The sequence below is a fragment of the Cryptotermes secundus genome, unplaced genomic scaffold (assembly GCF_002891405.2).
Source record: "Cryptotermes secundus unplaced genomic scaffold, Csec_1.0 scaffold1412, whole genome shotgun sequence".
Taxonomy (NCBI): Eukaryota; Metazoa; Arthropoda; class Insecta; order Blattodea; family Kalotermitidae; genus Cryptotermes; species Cryptotermes secundus.
In genome coordinates this window covers 116,812-139,000 of record NW_019737102.1, presented here as the reverse complement: position 1 = coordinate 139,000, position 22,189 = coordinate 116,812, and the positions used below count along the sequence as shown (strand labels likewise).

The window sequence follows — 22,189 nt, the reverse complement described above, 5'->3', positions numbered from 1 at the left end:
CCTATCCAATGGGTAACGACGGGGTAACTTTCTGTTAGGGTAAAGCGGTCGGGGAGTGAAACTGACCACTCACCTTCATCTAGTGCCGTGGTCAAGAATGATGGAGCTATACCTCCTCTCCTCCATGCGTCTTCATGGCATATTGCTTAATTAATTAAGTACGGGGGCAACTTTACCATTACCGTAATTCGTTATACTTTTATGTAGCTACTGTAACAAAAATATTTATTTGTTTATAAAAGACAATTCTGACGGTTCCTGTAAAATGTGATAACAATTGAAATATCGTATAAATGCTTGGGGTATGAGGCAATATCAGATGTCTTGTTTGCGTAACATTCTTTGTGACACTTCTTCACGTGTAGTTACTGACAGCCACGGATCTCAACGGACTGGTCTGCCGACAAGTGCGAATAACGTCTGTAGACAAAATCTCTGTACATGACACGCTTCGGTTGCTTCCGTTCTTCGCTAATTGAAACGAGTTCGCGGGAACGCCGATGGAGGCGCCACTTGACAGCTATTTTACGACAGCTGCTTACAGCTACAGAGAACGTACGTATAAGCAGTGGTGTTTTCACCAGTGGGCACAAAGATTAAATCGCCGCCTGGAAATGTTTCACGGCCACATTTGCCATTTAGATTCACCGCTATCCCCAGACAAGGCAAATAATCCAGGATATGGACAACTTTATAATTTCAGTTCTGCAGTAATAATAAAACGGCTTGAAAACTAATCAAACCAAGGGTGTATGGTCGAAGCAATGCAAGGACTGGTTGAGAAGCTGCAATAAATTAACCCGTTTGCTGGGTCATATAAACGAATGCATCAAACAAAATTAAATATACGAAAAATACATAAAATCCTTTGATAATTGATTACTAACTTTTAATTCCTACTAGAACGGCATATGTTACGCCGGGTACAGCTAGTTACAAGTACATTATTTAGTCACGCCTACACCAAGAGGAACTAAAAGTTCATGATGTTGGTATACAATTACTGACTTTCTGTACATTGTTCATCGCCATGGTTTTTATTGAAAACGGCGTTTCGGAAACTAAGCTTCGTCTACCGGATAAAAGCCAATTTTTTTAGTTGGGCCCAATTAATAGAGATGGTCCCCATGGCAGGACCACATACCTGTATAATTACCCAAAATTTTCGTTCCCGTCAAATAACGTTAAATACTACCGTCTTCATGTGACTGATTGGCAATCTACCGATAGCATTTTAAGTCATCTGCTGGCAAATGATGTTACGTCAAACAGCAAATAAAAGTGGCAAAGTAAATGTCCAAAATATTGTAAATACATACAGATAAATTCACATAAAGGAGGAAATTGGTATGTCATTTTTAAATCAACATCCTCTATAAAATGATATGTATATTTTATGTACTATGATTTAAGAATGCAATATTTGTATTTTCCTACAATACGAAATACTGTATGACTACTATTCTGTTCGCACTTTTAATGTGTTGATAACAAAACAATATTTGTTATCAGCTCGTGTGCCTCTTGTGTCAATAAATGTAGTTCTTGTTGAAAATTTTGTTTCATTAATTTCGATCACCAAGTAAACTGAAGTTTCCACGACTCGTGTTAATAAAAACCGTTCTTTTTTAAGCGTTTGTTATGTTAATTTCAAATTTATTTTTAAATTATTAAATTAATTGAACATGTACATGGTAATATAACCTAAGTATGTATAATGTATGCCAATGACAGCGGCCGCGCGGTCTAAGGCATGAACTGTTTTCGCTCGTTTCAATGCTGGGATCATGGGTTCGAATCCAACTCAAGGCATGGATGTCTGTGCGCGTTTATCAGTATTTGTGTTATTCTCCGTATATGTAACGGCCTTGCGACGGGCTGATCCCCCGTCCGAAGAGTCTTACCGACTGTGTATGGATTAAGAAACTGAAAAAGAGGCCAAGGTCCACAAGCGCTGTAGAGCCATAGATAGATAGATAGATAGATAGATAGATAGATAGATAGATAGATAGATGTATAAAGTAAGAAGGTAGACAAATTACATTAAATTCAGCCAAATTTTGCTCATGCTAGGGGCTCAGTTGATGTGGGCCGCTGCTATATGAAATTAGTAGCTGAAGTGAGGGATATTTTCGGAACGTCCGCCGCTGGAAGCTGCTACCAAGCAACAACTAATGAAGACTGTAAAGACTGAGAAGATCTAGTGTGTCCCATAGTGATTGGTGAAGTGTAGTAACGAGTTGTATAAGTCTGCAATAAATCCGATTACCAATCCAAACCCCGTCTACAGTCACTTTATCACGTGACAGTGCAGACTCTCAGTAAGAACTTCCATCGAGATATGCGAGTAGTTGTACAGATGAGGCAGCGAACAATCAGCACGACCGCTCCATTACACCTTGATTTCTTCTACTTTTTCGAAAATGTAATAATATTCCTGATGCTGACGATGCTGATGGTGATGGTGACGATGACAATAGAGAGGAACGTCATTTTCTCATTTACGTATAAGCAGCACGCATCCTCAAGGACATATATCAGAAAAGCCTACAAGTTAAACTTTTCACTGTTTGAGGCAACTTTTGCTTTATATAAGATACGGTTTCAACGTGCAATACAGCATCTCAAAGCGTTTCTCCTTTTCGATTTAGTTATTAAGACCTAAAACAGGCGTTAATGAATCTAAAATTTTAATCGTTCTCTTTTTATGACCCAAAAGCATTTCATGAATGGCATTTGACAATTTTCGCAATAGGTCTACCTCAGCATATTACACGATCCATGATATATATACGTAACATTTTCTTGTAAGTGCAATAAAAAAACTCCGTGGCCTGTAGTCCGCAAGCGATCTATACCGACGGAGCCACCATCGCTTGTCGGCGAAGTACCAACTTTTCCGGATAGAGGGTGTCACGTGGTCAGCGCAACGGATCCCCATGGCCGTTAATCTCGGTTTTCTAGACCGGAGCCACTATTTCCTTGAAATAGCTCCTCAACTATCCTCACGAGGCTGAGTGCAACACTTAATATATTATTAATTAAATACAACTTTATATATGTTTAATACACAATTCACAACATCATATATGCCTGATGATGGCCTCACATGGCCGAAATATGTTGTAAAATATATATATCAAACATAGGCTAAATGGTATTTAACCAATAATCTTATAAATGTTTACTTTAAGACTGTATTGCGTACATATACAGTGCGTACAATCAAGTGCGCGCCGCGGCTGCAATTTGCCGTGAGTCATACCACCGCAGAACGGATGCAGTCGATACCGTGCCCAACTAATGCAATAAGCTGTTCAGACACAATACTGAACGATCCTACTGAACTGTTCATAATTTCGATTGATACAAGCTTCCAGACTATGATTCCTTTGTCTTTCGGAGGGAAGAGTTAGTTATGATGGTTATGATCCTGTCAGCAGCTAGACTCTATACCGTTCAAGGTCATGACGAAAGATAAAGTGTGAGTTATAAGGAATTTGGAAGAAATAATCGAGGTACTAACTCTGAAAATTCCTGAAGGTGCTGAGGTAAACCATGAAAATCGTCCGTCAGCATCGTCAGCATAGCCATGTCCCGGCCGACATTCGAACCGAGCACTTCCTGAATATGAGTGTAGGGAGTTACCGCTATGCTTACCTCTCGGTCAAACTGAGTTTCGTCCTATGCCAACTGCATATATATTTTTGTGAAGTGTACATGGCTACCTTCTGGAAATAAATCTAGTTGTGACGTATGAACAGTTTCGGTAAAAACTTTTACTAAGTTTTGCGTTAATTTCACTTTAGTTATGATGATTATGATCCTGGCAGCAGCTAGACTCTATACCGTTCAAGGTCATGACGAAAGATAAAGTATGAGTTATAAGGAATTTGGAAGAAATAATCGAGGTACTAACTCTGAAAATTCCTGAAGGTGCTGAGGTAAACCATGAAAATCGTCCGTCAGCATAGCCATGTCCCGGCCGACATTCGAACCGAGCACTTCCTGAATATGAGCGTAGGGAGTTACCGCTATGCTTACCCCTCGGTCAAACTGAGTTTCGTCCTTTGCCAACTATATATATATTTTTGTGAAGTGTACATGGCTACCTTCTGGAAATAAATCTAGTTGTGACGTATGAATAGTTTCGGTAAGAACTTTTACTAAGTTTTGCGTTAATTTCACTTTGCATGTGGTCTAGTTTCGCCACATGCTCTTTACCACGGAGGCTCTTCATGGGTTAATCACTTTGAATTATAAGAAGTGATATGATTCTCTAACAAGTAATTCGATTAACAAAAACAGATTCGCATAAAAATGGCCAACACAGCTGCCCAACTACCGCACTCCAGGCAACTCGCCTGTGTTGACCTTCCCTCCCTGTTGCAGTACAACTGCTGTCAAGCGTAGCTATGTTGCGTCCGTCAAACGCGGCGCACCTACAGACACGATAACTCCATCCTTTCTAATGGGCTCATTGTAATATTAAATATATCTACAGCATAAATTATTTATGGGTTGGTAAAGTTAAAAGTCCTATTGTTATAACTCAATTTTATTGCAAATGGAGATTTCATTTGTCGGATATGAGATTCTCACATTGAACACAAAGAAGAATACTATCTTGTGAGATGTAACGCTGTGTAGTCTAGTAGAAACCCACCGACGTTTCGGGGGGAACGTACTTCCTCCATCTTGTATATCGAGGAGTAAGCCACGAAAGAAACAGCAAGAAGCAGGTGGCAAACACGCAACGTTACGATCGTGAAGATAGGGGCAGAGTATAGTCCTGCGAAACGTCGATAGGCTTCTACTGGACTACACTGTGGTACATTACTAATGGCGTTTTCATGTGTTTGCCTACAGAAGCTTAGCCAACATCAAGTTTCGCGAAAATATAAGAGTATATACCGTAACACAATAAAGAAGCTCGAGGGGGAACAATACCCCCTCACTATGCGTTCATTTTATGTACTTCTTTCAAGGAATGTGTACTACTACTACTAATACTCGTAATAATAATAACTCCGTGGCCTGTAGTCCGTAAGCGAACTATACCGACCGAGTGACCGCCGGTTGTCGGCGAAGTTAGTGCCAACTTTAGAGGGTAGAGGGGGTTGCGTGGTCAGTGCAGCGGATTACCACAGCCTTAATCTCGGTTTTCTAGACCGGAGCCGCTATTTCCTTGAAATAGCTTCTCAATTATACTCACGAGGCTGAGTGGACCCCGTTCCAGACCGACTACTCAGAAAATCTGGTATCACCGGGAATCGAACCCGGGACCTCTGAATCCGTAGCCAGGCACTCTGACCACTAGACCACAGAGGCGGTCATAATAATAATAGTAATAATAAACATCTAACCAGAATAGATCAGCCGGCATAAAGACTAGGCTACGGACTATAAGGTCGGAGAACCGGGTTTTGAATCCCAGCTGGGGCATTGGATTTTTTTCTTCTTCACATCTGACCGCATCTGACCGACTTCGGAGTCCACCCAGACTTCTGTCAAATGGGTATTAAGGATTATTTTCTCAAGAGTAAAGCGGCCGCGGCATTAAGCTAACCATTCCCAACCAGTGTACCAAAATTAAGAATGTTTATATTTATACCTTATCTCCCTCATACGGCGACATAACGCAGTGCTTCATTAAGCACATGGAGAATATTACCTTCTTTTTTTATTATAACAATGGCAACCCACAGGAACCTTTAAGGAATTTTGTTTGTATAATTAATCTTACCTTTATATGATACTGTTGTTCTTATGTCGTGGAAGGTAACTCTGCAACGGGAACCTATACGTTCACAATTTGAACACCACAAAATATCTGCTGTCTGTTTCTAATGTTCAATTACGTTACAAAGTTCAGAGATGAAAGCATGAACTCATGGTACTAAAACTCTAAACTAGTATTTTTTGTGACCCGAAACACTTGTAATTGATATTTGACAATGTTCATTTGGCTAATCATACTCAATGATACGTTGAACTCACAATGGTTTCATCGTAACGGAGTTTCGTTAAAACTTAACTGATTATACTTTTGATAGTCAAATATGTCTGTCTCTCAAAGACAACTGCATTACAGTACTTACTTGTGTTTCAAGAAGTCCCTCGTGAAGCTCGTGAATGACTTCAAAATGAGCTTTTGCTAAGTTTCACACACGCCACATTCACTCCTCGCGTCATATAGTATCATTACGCCATATTTCACTATGACCTTCCTTCACCGAAAATTACTTTAAAAGCGACATAATTTAAACACAAGCAACCAATTAACAAGTAAATTAACTACCGCTACGTCACTGCCGGTTACAGCTATACATCCACCCCCGCTCAAACCAGCGAAAAATGACCCCCCACCATGTAATCCTATTTGTTCAAGCCTGCCAAATTAACAAACCACGACGCTCATTTGTCAATGTGGCGTGCCTACGGAAACCTTCACTCCCACACGTTTGTTACAAACTACTTAACGCCATATTGTATCAACACGACAAGCTGTACGAAATAATTGTAATAAAGCAGTGTTGTTAAGTGTACCATGTAAGACAGCAATTTACTTACATGTTAATAGTAGTACTGACCTCTACTCTCACGAAACTTTCTCGCGTACTTCTCAGTGCCAGCTTCATTTGTTTATTTGCATGTCCCTGCATGGCCTGCATGAAGCCTAGAGAAATTGTGAGTCCCGTAAATGACAACAGAGTAAAAAAAAAATTATTATTATTGTGAGTATATCATTATAATAAAATACAAGTTAAATTCAGTATCTGGCCACTGGCAGCAGATCCCATTTATGTTAAAACTAAGACTGCATAGGAATAAAAGCAGCAAGCGAAAATGTGATCTAGCCTCAGAATTTAAAAATATGGGAAGTATTTCCGCCATTAATCGTTTCCCATCTGTTTTCATTGAACGTACCCTCCAACAGTATTCTACAAAATTTTGGTTACAGAAACATACTATGCCGCTATCTATAAACGCTTTTCCCATCTGTTTTCATTGAACGTACCCTCCAACAGTATTCTACAAAATTTTGGTTACAGAAACATACTATGCCGCTATCTATAAACGCTTTTGTAATATAAAATTTACCTCAGACTTTCGCTTAAGTCTTCATTGGTGTCAATTATTTTAACGGTTTGTTCATCAATTTAATCTGCCAAGTCTATATTAGGTTCCGCATATACACCATGTTTCTCATTCCTCTGAGTAGTGATGCAAGGGCAGTACAGAGCTCTCTGACTGATGGATTTACTATAATCGGTTTCGATGCACAGTCGAACACACATCTCCATATGCCCTCAGTTCTGACCATTCTGACAATGATGCACAGAGATTCTGCCATCAACCACCCACCACAAATCAGTGAAGTAATATCAAGTATATACAAAAAGAATGTAGAAACGTAGGACTAAAAATAAACAATGAAAAGAGCAGAAAAGCAAAGAGAAAGAGAAATACCATGAAGGAGAGAATGAAGAAAACAAGCTGGAGCAATACAAATGCAAATAAAAATTAGCTCATGAGAAAACAGCTAAAATAATTGATTCTCACTAATCTTCATACAACAACCGACCCTCCATCCCCATCAAGACAACTTGGGCTCAGTGCCTCAAGAAGACAATAATACAAAAAATGCAGGGTTATGAAATTTGGTTACAAACTTATATATTAATCCACTTGAGAATATTTGTATGGATTGCGTTTTGTAATCTGGACATAAAAAATAATTCCAATTTTTGGTTTAATATTTTTATATTTCCTTCTTTTATTAGGGGGATGGAAGATGCCTGGCTGGTAACTCACCCTTACACACCCGCCGGCACCCATTGACAGGTTCATACTTCATTGAGTCATAGACGTAATCTTTAACTGTAATATGAGTTAAGTTTCTGTCTCAGTCAGCATTGTATTAGAGATGGTTCAGCTAAACCAGTACTTAAATTCTGTATTTCAGCATCCTGTTGCAATGGATGATAATCAGTACTTAAATATTCAGAACAGATCAAAAAATATCCTGGCAGCTAGTATACCAAATGGAGTGATAAACCTGGCTTCTTTTTCATTGTGGAAATTAAGTTAATGCATATGTACCGAACAAACAAACCAGTAGTTAAAGAAAGAGTACTGTATTCTGGGATATAACGCTGTGTACGAACTACACCATAGTTCCCTTCACGACCACAGATGTGAAAACCTCAAGTCCTACAATAGTTAAAACTTTTGACAGCATCCCCCAGCTTTCATCAGCTATGTTAAATGTTAAACATACTTCTACTAGTTTTAGAAGACCTGGAATAGCTCAGTCAGTATAGCAATGGGCCATAGGCAGGCTAGCTGAGGTTTTGTTCCCTGTACAGGCAAGATTTTCTCTTCCCCTTAACATTCAGACAGGCTCTGAGGCTCACCCAGCCACCTATCCAATGGGTATTTGGTACTATTTTTCCAGGGGTAAAGTGACAGGGGAGTGAAACTGCCCACTCACCTCCACCTGTGTCCTGAGGTCAAGAATGGTGGAGCTATAACTCCACTCCTCCCTATATCTTCATGGCATGGTGCTTAATCAAATAAGCACAGAGAAAACTTTATCTTACCTTTTATCTGCTTGTTTTTTTTTTCAAAGAAAACATATTTGTATCTGTGATGAACAGCATGAATTCTGATGTAAAAATTTACATAGTTACTTATTCTGTTGAAAGACAGTTCTAGTAACTTCACACCCCTTCCTTCCATGTGATATCATTCTGACCTTGACCTCAGGCTTTCCTTTTGGAAATTTTCAAAACCTTTATGATTCTCTCATTGTTTGCTCTTGCAAAGTGCCAATACATCTTATGTTGTTAATTATTAATTTTTTGGGACACTGAGTAGTGTAGCTGGTTGAAGCACTATGCTACAAGCTGAAAGACTGTGGGTTTGGTTCTTTATGAGGTCAGTAAATTTTTCAGTTGACCTAATCCTTCCAACTGCACTATGGCCCTGGGGTCTATTCAGCTTCTAACAGAAATGAGTACCAGGAAACTTCCTAGGAGTAAAGGGCAGGCAGTGTGTGAGGCTGAAGTCTGTGAGCTGACTGTCTAGAAAATGAATGTAGGAGCCTTGACACCTCAACAACTCTATGGGCCTCCATGGTCTGTTACAGGGATAGCTTTACCTTTTTTTTGGTAGATTTATCTTCAAATTTCCCCAAATTCTTCTTTCCTTACTCTCCTGCTTTTTCATCTATACTTCTTCAAAATCTCATTTCAGCTTCTCTTAATCTGCTATCCCTAATATAATCATCATGTATAATCAAATCAAAATCATCTAGAACATGTCATTTAAATGTGAATAAGTGATTATAAAATTAAAAAAAACTTCATATTTTAAGAGTGGTATAAATAACATGCATCTTAATTTAAAATCTTGGATGAATTGCTACCCCAGAAACTTTTCTCAGGGCATTGCGGTACTCCACATAAATACATGATCATTCTAGAAAAATTATCGTGAACTTGATAACCTACAGAAAAATTATGTTTCTTTACCTTAAAATGAGCTATGTTGACAGTTAAAGCAAGTGTCAAGTAACTCTGAACAAGGCCAAGAGTAACCTTGAATGCACGGAAGAAAAATTTCAGACAACTGGCGGCCTATCACTTCTCACACCCTCAAACCCACCTCCTTGTCTGAAATTTTTCTTCTGCGCATTCAAAGTTACTCTTGGCCTTGTTCGAAGTTACGTGACCCTTGCTTTACATGTTATATAAACTGTAAATAAATTATAAAACTACCAAGTACAAAATGCTTTAGTAAAATCTTATGTTAATACAATCACCTTCATGTTTTTGTTCCAAAGGACAATCTTCAAACGTTTGTTATATGATGGTTGCCATATTCTGTTTCTTTAAGTTAACTGTATCTCATGACAGTACAATGGGATGTGAGGCAAATGAAATAAATGATAGATTACAGAGCATTTTGTATAATAAAAACTCACACATACTTCAAAATACAATAATATATTATCAACACACTTTTATGTACAAATGTTTAAAAAGCACTCAACTTTCTTGTTTTGAAATGGAATTCCACTTAGTATATATATACACACACGTAGCCTAAAATTGACAGAAGATAAAGTAAGCAAATTTTAGGCTGGTCGATGAAGAAGTTGTATTTATTCAGTTATATAACCCAGTATGGGTAAATATTAAGAGGACCATGCAAGATATGTAGCTTGAGTGTTCACAGATCACTCTTTTTAGAAACTGCTGCACACACCTAAGTGAGGGGCTGCCTCTTCCTGAGTCTGGTCCATATCACAATGTATATATACAGCACGACAACCACTGAGCCATGTTTTACACTCTATTAAACTTAGTACAGACAGAATACTCTGTATTAGAATTGCACTAATCATATGGTACAGAATTTCAGAATTATCTAACAGTTCACATAAATGGTAAGGCTGAACAGGTTACCATGTATAAAGCATAAGTCTGCAAGAGCAAGAAAATAGATGTGGAGTTTTTTCTGTCAACAGTAGCAAAGTAAAATTCCAGTTTCTTTACACTTAACTGTACCATAAAATACTAAACATTTGTTTTGACATGTGGCCATCAATTTGTTAAGCACTGTTTGTCAACAACTGTTATAGTCTGATGGCTGCTGCCAACTTCTCATAGACAATAATCCAGCAAGATCTTTAATTGCTTCTACAGCTTAGGAATTCATAAAAATATAATTTCTATGCAACCCAGAACTTCTGAACTCAAACATCTGCAACTTCTAACTCTCTGAGCTCCTCTATGACTTCAGAAGCATCTGTAACATTTGACAAATACTAATGGCTGCAACAAGCATGGTCCCCTGTGGGATTCTGTTCATCTTAACTAGATAATAATCATCAGAGTCAAAGTCAGGGACTTGTCTATACACAAGAAACTTGAATTTTAGAGTTTCTTAGACTTGCAACAGAAATTTTCCTGATGAAAGACCAAGCGCACATAAATGTACTCATAACTGCCCACAAAAATTAAGTGAAATATTCACCCAACCCAAGTCACAGATATTACAATTACAGTTCCTGAGTTCTCCATGTAATGCACGTATCTGTCCAATATGTGGCTTCAGTAACTAAATGCCAATGTAGAAAAACTTCAACTTCTAGAGCCAGATATTCCTCTCTGACAGTCATAGCACATTACTTGGTTCAGAGAACTATATTTACAGGAAAAAAAGAAGCTTAACATAATCTCTGCACAGTGAAACATATACTAAACTGAGTGTGCAGAGCTTGTTTGGCAAAACAAGAGATTAAAATCTGATGAAAAGCAGAAAAGGCCATGTGATCTGAGGTTTTCATGGCAGTGATGATTTCAGACCATCGGGTTAAGACACCATGTGGTCTGGTTTTGAAGTCTACTGCCTCCATCTTCATGGTATATCTATTATGAATATGGAGTCAGCAGGTTCTCCCAAAACATTGGTAATCATTTATCAGGCTACATAATGCCATAACTCAAAAGATCAAAATCTGAAAGAGAAGGCCATTACCAGTTTGAAGTTGTTATATCAATCTTCCAGCATGTACAAACAGGTACTGCAGCTGTGTGAAAAAACATATATCTGTAGTCACGTTCACACTTACTTGGGAACAACTGGTTATTTAATCCTTTAAATGCTCTGTTATAGTCATAAGCATGAACATAAAACATACAAGTTTCAAATAACCAAATTCATGCAGTACAATTTAATGAATTCATACAGAATCATGCTAGAAGCCATCATATTAACATACTGTCATGTATGTAATGACGCATACAGTTAAGCATATGACTTTAAAACAGCCATAATATATTTTTCCACAAGTACATACTTTTCAATGAAAGCAATTGTTCCCTTGACACAAGGCTCAGTGGTCATTATTAACTCTCAAGTACAATGAATGAAGATCAACATATCGGTATAAATGATGAGACAGAAAAAACAGAAGGCATATGGATAAATAAATACAGTACATGTATCAACTTGTTTCAATGGCCTCTAGCCTGATATAGCAGTTCCTGAACATGAGCAGGGTGGAACATTTTGGTTCCCATTCATACATTGTGTAAGGCATCAATGTGGCTGGACCAGAGGACATCAAAACTATTACCTTCTAGCAAACGAGAGGGAGGGGAGGGGAATGGAGAGACATGACCAAGGTAAGTTCCTTACGTTCTCTGCAAAAGTAGCTTTAGAACTTCATTTTGAATTCAGAATCTGTATCAAATTTCAAGCAATTATTCATTTACACAGGAGATCTGCATTGAATGCAACTAAAATCTAAATTCATTCTACATTCACCTTATTCCTGCAGTCTTGTGTAAACAAACACCTTTTTTTTCTTTTAACTTTAGCACCAAAACAACTCAAAACTCATTTGATTTCATGTGAATTATGAGTTTCTGGCAAGAGGCATGGTCCATGATCACAGTTAAGATATAGTTTTATGCTCTGTGCTTGCATTTCTGCACAGAGCTCGTAGCACTTGGAGAAACAGGGTTTCACTTTTCCTTAACTTTCCAGGATACAAAATCGTAAGAAGTTCAGTCTTCAGGTTAACTTCATGCTCAGCATGTACAGTGTCGATCATATAAAGAAGACTGGTGACAGGCCATGATTGGGAAACTTTATATTTGTTTTTAAACTAAAATGATAAAAAAAATACAGCATTAAATAATAATAATAATAATAATAATGTAATTAACTTCCTTAGCTGCACCAAAGCACTGTACAAGATAATATACATACCACAGTTACGTTTTGTTTCACTATCAACACGAGGTGCCAGATAAAATATTTCACACAAATAAATTTGCATATAAATTGCATATTGTAGCACTTCAATCAAGAAATAAAATTATATGACTCTTAAAATAAGATATTTTCTGTACTGACTGAGATTTTTTTAAAGTAACACAATGTACTTAGTTAATATCGGAGTATGGCACTAATCCATACGAAAAATGCATTGGCTATGTTTCAGGGTAGAGCATGGGAATGGCCAGTGTTTATAACCCAATGTCTTTAGCCCTTGGAGACACTCATAAATACATGGCACAATTCAGTTTATTTTGATCACTGTATAAAAGTTCTGCTACAATTCTGCTTGCTCGAACTGCCAAGCACTGCACATGTCACTGAAGACCTTCCAAAAAATACTTTTTATTGTCATTTTCCATAATGAAAACTCGTCTATCTAAAATTCTTAGCAATCCTGTAAGAACCTCATAAGCCCTACATACTTCATTTCTTTTTGACATCCTAAATGGTGTTATAATACTTCAGAATGATAGAATCATTTACTGTCATCACAATCATCATCATACGTTTGTTTCCAACAGCATCCAGCAGTAACTACATAGGGCTGGTGGTGAAATCATGCAATGTGATATGCTTGGGTCAAAAGTCACCTATTACCAGAATAGATGGTTTCTGGTGAGAGACCTCCTGTCACACTGAGGTCTGTGTAATTCCTGTTGGTACCCAGTTTCGCCGATGGTTCAGCTTCTTCAGTTCAGAGCCCTCGCATTCTGAATCATCCAGATCACAGAGATTAGCTGAGAGGTCACTATTGCTGGTACAACCTCCAAGTAGAGAGGCTCTTTCTCCTAAAACTGTAATGACAGAGCTATCTTCATCATCATGGTGATGCCGTCGGCTACTTGGGAATCCATAAGGTTCAACATCATCTTCGTCATCATCGGAGTCTTCATGATCACCATTGGTCTCTGTTTCACTGTGGATGTTGTAGCGTGGAAGGTAGGTGTTGGGGTGACGTAAATAGCTGCCAGCTGAAGGGAAATGGAACTCCTGCTCACTACCACTTTCCCCACCATCAAGGAGATTGTTGTGATGCAGATGATGCAGAAGACTTGGGCTCCCACCTCCCTCACCATATTCAGTGCCACATTCCGAGTCACCAACATACTCTGATTCTTGATCTTCATTTAGTGTCTCGATGTCCCGTGCTGGGTCCACAGGTCCAATCACTGTGGCATAAAAAACATAAAAACATTATACAGTTCCAGTCTTACTTGCTCATGGAGCTGAGCCCTTCTGGAGAAGCCGCCAATTCTGCAGCTACTCAACAATTTCCCAGCATTTTATGGAACCCAAAGGTTCATTATCATGTTCACAAGAGGCCTCCACAGGTCCCTATCCTGAGCCAGATCTATCCAATCCATACCATCCCATCCTATCTCTCTAAGATACATTCAAATATTGTCCACCACCTATGGCTTGGTCTTTCCTGTGGTCCCTTTCCTTCTGGCTTTCCCACCAATATCCTATACACATTCCTCGTCTCCCCATTCGTGCTACATGACCTACCAACCTCATCCTCCTTGACTTGATTATTCTAATTATACTTGGAAGAGAGTACAAGTTATGAAGCTCCTCATTATGCAGTTTTCTCCAACCTCCTGTCACTTCATCTCTCTTCAGTCCAAATATTCTCCTCAACACCCTCAGTCTATGTTTCTCCCTTAATGTCAAGGACCAAGTTTCACACCCATACAGAACCACAGGCAAAATTATAATTTTGTATATTCTAATTTTTATGTCTTTGGACCAGTCTTACATATGTGAAAAGTAATACCCCATATGGTCATAAGACAGCAACCATACTGAAGCTGAAACAGAGGCTGTCATCTGATTCATGCTGGCTTCTTGTTTAACTTTCTCTTCAATGCTGAAGACAGAGGCAACATGTTCCTCCAAAACATCAACTGACTATGACATTTATCCCAGAAAACAGAACTCTTCACACCCTCTGGTGAGAACTTAAAATCTACATCTTTTTAAGTTAAAAAAATATTACAAATGTTATGTTTTTGGACATTATCCATCTTTACCTAAAAACACATCCTGTTTATTTTTAAAAACGCAACCTTTGGAGACTGGATTCTGTCTCTGTCTTCAAGTAAAACCTACTCAACTGGGCCCAATCAATAGAGCTAGTCCTTATCTCTGGACACCTGTGCCAGCACTAAGGTGCAGTATACAAACCAAACACAGCATAAACCATCTGAGAGAGCTAAGAAAACATTAAATTATTAAAAACTCCCCATGTATGAGGTACTGCACCAGAGAACTATCACAACATAACTCATCACTGGAGTGAAGCAATACTCCTTATGAACACAAGAAAAACAAAATTTTCCCACTCAATCTACAGTTGATGGAGTTGTAGTTTCTTGACTTCTGCTGTGATAATGGAGGTCCATATGGGAGAGATGTCCAAACTGGATTGACTGACTGGATGATCCAGCAGAGACATGTGAACTGATTTCCTGTATTTCCTATACATGGTGATGGGCTTAATCTGCAAGACCTTCGCTTCCTTCCAACATACAAGGGTAAGTCAATAAGTAAGTTACAAATGGATATAGAACTTAAACAAATAACAGTACTGATTTGAAAGAATGCTATTATTTCTCAACATAATCTCCCCGTACATTGAGGCACCTGTCCCATCATTTCATAAGCCCCTGAAAACCAGCAGCATAAAATTCTTTGGGCTGCTGTCGGAATTAGGTGACTTCCTTTTCTACAGCTTCATTGTTGGGAAAGTGTTCAGCCGAAAGATGATGTTTAAGAGGGCTGAACAAATGGAAGTCGCTTGAAGCAAGGTCGGGGCTATATGGAGGATGCTCGAGGACTTCCCACTTGAAATTTCAGTGTCTCATATTCCTTCTTGGCAGTATGGGAACGCGCACCATCACGCAAGAGCAACACGCCTTTGGTGAGGAGTCCTGGTCACTTCCGTTGAATGGCCTTATGAAGTTTCCTGAGGATGTTACAGTAGAAGTCGGCATTTACATAAATGCCGACTCCTACTGTAAGATCCTCAGGATGTAAATGTTCCCTGTAACGGAAAGTCACCACTTGGATCTGACAGCAGCCCAAAGAATTTTATGCTGCTGGTTTCCAGGGGCTTCGGAAATGATGGGACAAGTGCCTCAATGTACAGGGAGATTATGTTGAGAAATAAAAACATTTTTCAAATCAGTACTCTTATTTGTTTAAGTTCTATATCCATTTGTAACTTACTTATTGACTACCTACACATTTTGTGGCCTTCCTTGTATACATGTTGGGCTAATTTTTTTATTTTACAAGCAAACCCTGTGTCAGGTTACGTTTGTGCTCCTTAATGCATATGTCTAAAGCTCTGCTTGTTTCACTAATGTAACATCTGCCACAATTAAAAATAATATATTTTTGATAATTTGAAGTCAGCACTGTGGTCTTCTGTGTTATGATGTCATGTAGTCTTATGGGTGAATACCAACATTTAGAGAAATGTGCTTTTTCAGGGTATGCAGAGTAAAGAATCGGTTTATGCACAGGGTCAGACTGCAAGGATGGAGGTCACCTGCCTCTAGAACCCAACTGATTCCTCACTTAACACACTCTGAAGATGAAGATGAAGGTACCATGTTCTTGCAAAACATTGGTATCCATCTACAAGAATATATGATGTAGAAGTCATATGACTACAATCAGTCAATGCCATCAACATTTCAAAACTATCTAAATTTTAATACGAGATTCTCAAGTCAGTAATTATAGGTCTGGTGAAAGTGAACTAACATTTGAAAGGAACCTATGACCTCCATCTTCAGGAGTGAAGAGTAAGTCAAGCAAGAAACCAGCATTATATCCCAGATGCTGTACGTCATAATAGAAAAGTTTCTTGCTCTTACAAATCACTGTTTATACCCATATCTGTGAACACCTTTACTCATTTATGTTTTAGTATGGACAGCCTATTAGATTAACTTCTATTTGTTTTAAGGCTTCAGGACAGTTCACTGAAGTGAATGGTTAGGGGTTGGATGACTGGAGTTCTACTAATTCTCAACAGGGGCCAGGGATTCCTTTCTTCATCACCAAGCCTACTGTGACTGTACTCAGTCTCCTGTCCAGTATACACTGGCAGCTCTTTCCCTGATTAGGGCATTAAGTTGATTACATTTTTCTTATTGTATATTAATGACTTACCCAAAGTAATAACAAATAATGCGAAGATTATTTTATTTGCTGACGATACTAGTATCATAATATCCGATTTGAGCCCTCATAATTTGGAAATTAATATGAATAAACAATTCTTAGCCATAAACAAATGGTTTGAAGCTAACCTGCTATCCTTAAATTTTAATAAAACCCACCATCTCCTGTTCAGGACTAAAAATAGTTTGGTAACAGACATAAGCATATATCATCAAAATAAGAATATCACTAATGTGCCAAATATTAAGTTTCTAGGTATTTATATTGATGAAACATTATCATGGAAGTCTCATATTGATAAATTAGTAATTAAAATGAGTGCAGCTTGCTATGCAATTAGAACTGTAAGAGGTCTCATGTCACAGGAAACCCTAAGGATGATCTACTTTGCCTATGTGCATACTATCATGGAATATGGGATAATTTTCTGGGGTAGCTCAGCAACTAGTATAAATGTTTTCAGAATGCAAAAGCGGATCATTAGAACTATTATGAATGTAAGAACTAGAGACTCATGTAGGGAACTATTCAAAAACCTAAAAATATTACCAATGTACTCACAGTATATATACTCTATAATTCTGTTTGTTGTAAATAATAGAGACCTATACAGTTCAAACTATGAGACCCACAATCTTAATACTAGACATACCACAAATTTGCACCTTCCCACATCACGCCTAACAATCTTTCAGAAAGGACCATATTATTTTGGTATTAAGGCTTATAACCACCTGCCATCCAGAATCAAGAGTATGAGTAATGATGTGAAACTATTTAAACTGAGGCTAAAAAGATTTTTTCTTTCAAATTCTTTTTATTCCTTAGAGGAATATTTTAACCATGTATGTAATTAAAATTGGTAATTGTACCCCTGATATGTTATAATTTTATATCATTACCTAAGTATTTTGTATCAATTATTGTTTTATAATTTTGATCATTTTATGCATTGTACTTTAATATAAATCTTTTAACTGTCTTAATGACAAAAGTATGTATGTAGTTTTTGTATTTTGCGTATTTTAATCTATTAGCTTGGGACAAATTCCATATCCACTGGTCAGCTGTACCATAAGGATCAACGGAATGTATAAATGTAAATAAAAAAATAAATAAATAACTCACTTCCATCTAGTGCTAAAGGTAAGAACCCTGATGACATGATACTTAAAACAGGAACAAGTTTCAAGGCTTATATAATTAAAAAGTGGAATATATCCTAGAATTATTACCAAACATTTGAGTATAAAATCATTGCAACCATCTACTACAAACTCCGTGGTCTGTAGTCTGCAAGCGAACTATGTCAACTGAGGGACCCCTGCTTGCTGGCGAAGTTAGTGCTAACTTTAGCAGATTGAGGGTGTCGCATGGTCAGTGCAACGGATCCCCACAGCCATTAATCTAGGTTTTCTAGATCGGAGTCACTAATTATCCATTCAGGTAGCCCCTCAGTTATCCTCACGAGGCTGAGTGAACCCCGTTCCAGACCCACTAATTCTCAGAAAATCTGTCAGCACCGGGAATCGAACCCAGACCTCTGCATCTGTAGCCAAGAACTCTGACCACTAGACCACAGATGCAGTCAACCATTTCCTACTAAGTATGAAACATAATACTGAAGTTTCTAAAATATGAAACAACATTAATATGTACCTTCATTCATCCTGATTCTGTTGAAGAAGTTCAAGTTCTATCAAGCCTTTGATTTCATCCAAAACAAGGACAGAAATGCATCACTGAATTGTGTGACTATCAGTCCATATTTCTTCCTAGCCTCAACACATCAACTGAAGCATTCAAAGGCAAAAGGGTGTAACAAGATTTTTGTGTGCACTGACCTGGTGGGAGGGTCATATTGCCCTGATGTGTGTTTGACTCATTACTCTCATTGCTGTGGAAACTTGAAGAATCTGGCACCTCACTGCCTGGCACCTCAGTGATGTTTGGGAGAGGGTTCTGACTTCTGTTCACCCAATCTGAACAGTCCCAATGGTAACCTGAAATATCACAATACTTTATGGCTCAAGCAGTAAAGCTTCCGACTTGTATTCAGAGAAAAGCCAATTTCAATCAGCTGTAACACTATCTTGGCTGAGGATTCTTGTGGTTTTCCTCACTCCTTCCAGGTAAATGCTGGTACTACACTTTAAATTAGGTCATGACTGCTCTCTTCCATAATATCCTTTCTATTTCATTACTCACTATCACCCAATCATTCATTGCTACATAATCTAAGCTACTGATGTTGTCATTAAGCAAACCACAGATAAAACATCTATATTGTTTATGTTATCAATGATGTTCAACATAATTATGATTATGGCAGATGGGTGGTGGTGGTGGTGGTGGTGGTGCCGCTGATGATGATAACAAACATAACAACAATCTGCCACCTGAAGCCAGGAGTAGAGCCAATTCCCAAAATACTGAACATTACAAATGCTCATGTATGTATCACAGACAGCTGATATCTTCACACTCTTCTCCTCTCAGAGTAAGATTTAATGTTTCACACCCATTAAAAACAACAGATAATTTTATTATTTTAATGGTTATTTTGATATAAATGAAAGGCGGCAGAAGGATCTTCTTAACAGAAATAATATCCCAAAAATACAACCAGAAAATCTATATGAACATATTACATGAATAATTAAAGTATAATTATCTCAGTAGGAGGTTTTAATTTTATTCATTATTTTGGAGAAACAGCTATTGGCAGGTGAAATACTGGTACTATTAGTAGAAATATACAAAGTATAGAAACTTCTGTATATTTCAAGAACAAGCTTTTGTACACATATCAATGACTGTACCGACTCTCATTTAAAGAGATGTTCACAGAATGTTTCACTTTAAATTCCCAAAAGTTAAACATATGAAACTAAGAGTGGATTACTATCATAGTAAAATATTTCATGTTATGTACATTTTCCCCCCTTCAAGAGAGAAGAATCAAGTTTTGAAACACAATTCCTGAGAATTCTTCAAGAAATAAAATCCTGGCTGTATATAAATACAATGAGAGAATAGTGGACTGAAATGTCTGCTTGAACCACCAGATTATTATTTTTTCATACTAATAACATGTAACTACAAGAACAAAAACACTTCCCAAAAATTCATTCACAGGGAAAAACTGCAAATTTTGCTAATAAAGAACTTAATAAATTATGAAAGAGTTAAAATAAATTCACGCCAAGTACCATGTTACATTAGTTATAGGTACTGTGCATTCTGAAACGCATTTGTTATCATGCTTTCAAAGTGCTGTCACTCACAACAACCATGCTTCAACTCAGACTAAAATTGGAGCACATCACTCACTGCATAATACCTACCACCCACAAGACGAGGATCATCGTCCAGAGAACTAGTGGAGGTGACAGAAGTGCCCCCTCCCTGCAGAGTCCCTCGACCTAGTCTGCCAGTTGGTAGGATCATTCCTCTTGATGACAAATCCATAACAACTGGATGTTTCAAGTCTGAAACAATGCAATACCCATATTATTAATCTCTCATAAATAATTATATTGTTTATACAATTACACACAAAAACTAGTGTCCTCACAGTTTTTTGCAGATCTCTTCTTAAAAAGTAGAATGTTTTATGTTATATACAAATGAAGGCGAATATCTGATGATCAAAACAATATTTAAAGGCAGTTTATTGGAAAGGAGATAGCAACAGCAGAATAATGATCTGAAGATATACTAACTGAAGCAATTAATGTACAGCATAAACATGAATTCAATGCTTATATAAGGTTAAGGTAGTGCTAAAAGTAAAGAATATTTCTTTCTTATCACATTACTTCTCTACAATTGCTACAGCTTATTATTTTGATTCCATAGCCAATTCTGGTTCATACTGCTGTAATATAAAGATGAAACTGAATAATGTAAGTAAGATTTCAGGTTTTCACAATAATGTGAACTCGATATAAATCAAACAATAAAACTGAATATGAAAAATTATGTAAGTGCTTGTGTATGAGTGTTGCAATATGTGGGAAGAAACGTTTTCCAGTGATGAGGATCATTGGAATATATGCATAAATTCCTTTATTGAAGCAGTCAAGTACAGTAACCTGCAGTTCATGCAAATGACATACCATGTGCCATGCTGAAGCAGATGCATGGCTCATATTTGTCTTGAAGCATGTCTCATTTGTTGGAAATATCTTTGTTATGATTAACATACATCTAGAATGTAATTGTTTCTAATTAATTTGAATAAAAGAAACACTGAACTCCTGGAGACCTCATTCAACAGATAATTTGAAAAGACCTCTGAGATTTGACACACAGTGAATTTCTATATACACTCTATGATTTTACTAACTGGCTATACTGATATATATTTTAATATTAACATTAAATTAAAACAAGAACATGTAAATTCATGAAATTATTACAAGTATATCAATCAACTTACCTTAATAATACACAGTGATGTACCAAGTAAATTCCTAACAGCACACTCTTTAGCACTATGAAGCACTGACTAATAATAACAAAAACTTAAGGTAATAACAAAGAAGTTACAATTCATATAAGCGCTACTATGTAAGCTGAGTAAGCTCAAGCAGGTAGGGTGACATCTCACTTACCATTCTTGATCTTACTGGAGTCAGAATAGGTACCCATGTGATTGAGGTCGGTAGTGTTGTCAGCCCAGGAAGGTTTGTGGATGCTGTCCGAATCACTGGTGGCTGAGGTGGGAGGGGGTAAGGATGAAGGAGCAGGTGGCACTATGGGTGGGCTCCGATTCAAGTTACGTAGATAGTCAGGGGGAACATTCTCGAGCTCGTCGCCTGCTGAGCCATAGCTCCGCAAAGTGTCCAGATTGTTGAGCACTGCTGCAGCCGAATGGCTGTAAGGGGTGGGCTCGTTGTTAGAGCTAGGGGTGTAGGAAGCAGGGCGGGGTGGACACTGGGGGGGAACCTGCAAACAAAACAAATACAACAACACTCAGAGAAAAACAAAATCAAATAATAATAATAATAAACGATACGATATGACATCAGCAAGGAAAAAAAAAAGAGCTGGCAGAAATAACAGCATGCAAAACAACTTTCAAGAAGGTAAAGAGAGAGAAAGAGAGAGAGAGAGTGACAAGTAT

General features: G+C 37.7%; 1 protein-coding gene and 1 long non-coding RNA gene across 2 annotated transcripts in view; both read right to left on the bottom strand.

Moving 5' to 3' along the window:
* Positions 1-6,394, bottom strand: part of LOC117282768 — a 126,393-nt gene extending 119,999 nt beyond the window's left edge. Inside the window, exon 1 of the long non-coding RNA XR_004513625.1 lies at positions 6,102-6,394. This is a non-coding gene — a long non-coding RNA (uncharacterized LOC117282768). The remainder of the gene's footprint in view (positions 1-6,101) is intronic.
* A 3,600-nt stretch (positions 6,395-9,994) lies between these two features.
* LOC111870222 (fat-like cadherin-related tumor suppressor homolog) overlaps positions 9,995-22,189 on the bottom strand; it is a gene marked incomplete at its 5' end in the record, with an annotated part of 105,677 nt that continues 93,482 nt past the window's right edge. Inside the window, 4 exon segments of the mRNA XM_033753719.1 lie at positions 9,995-14,030; positions 18,903-19,061; positions 20,406-20,549; positions 21,678-22,011. Of these exon segments, the coding sequence (XP_033609610.1) occupies positions 13,492-14,030; positions 18,903-19,061; positions 20,406-20,549; positions 21,678-22,011 (1,176 nt within the window).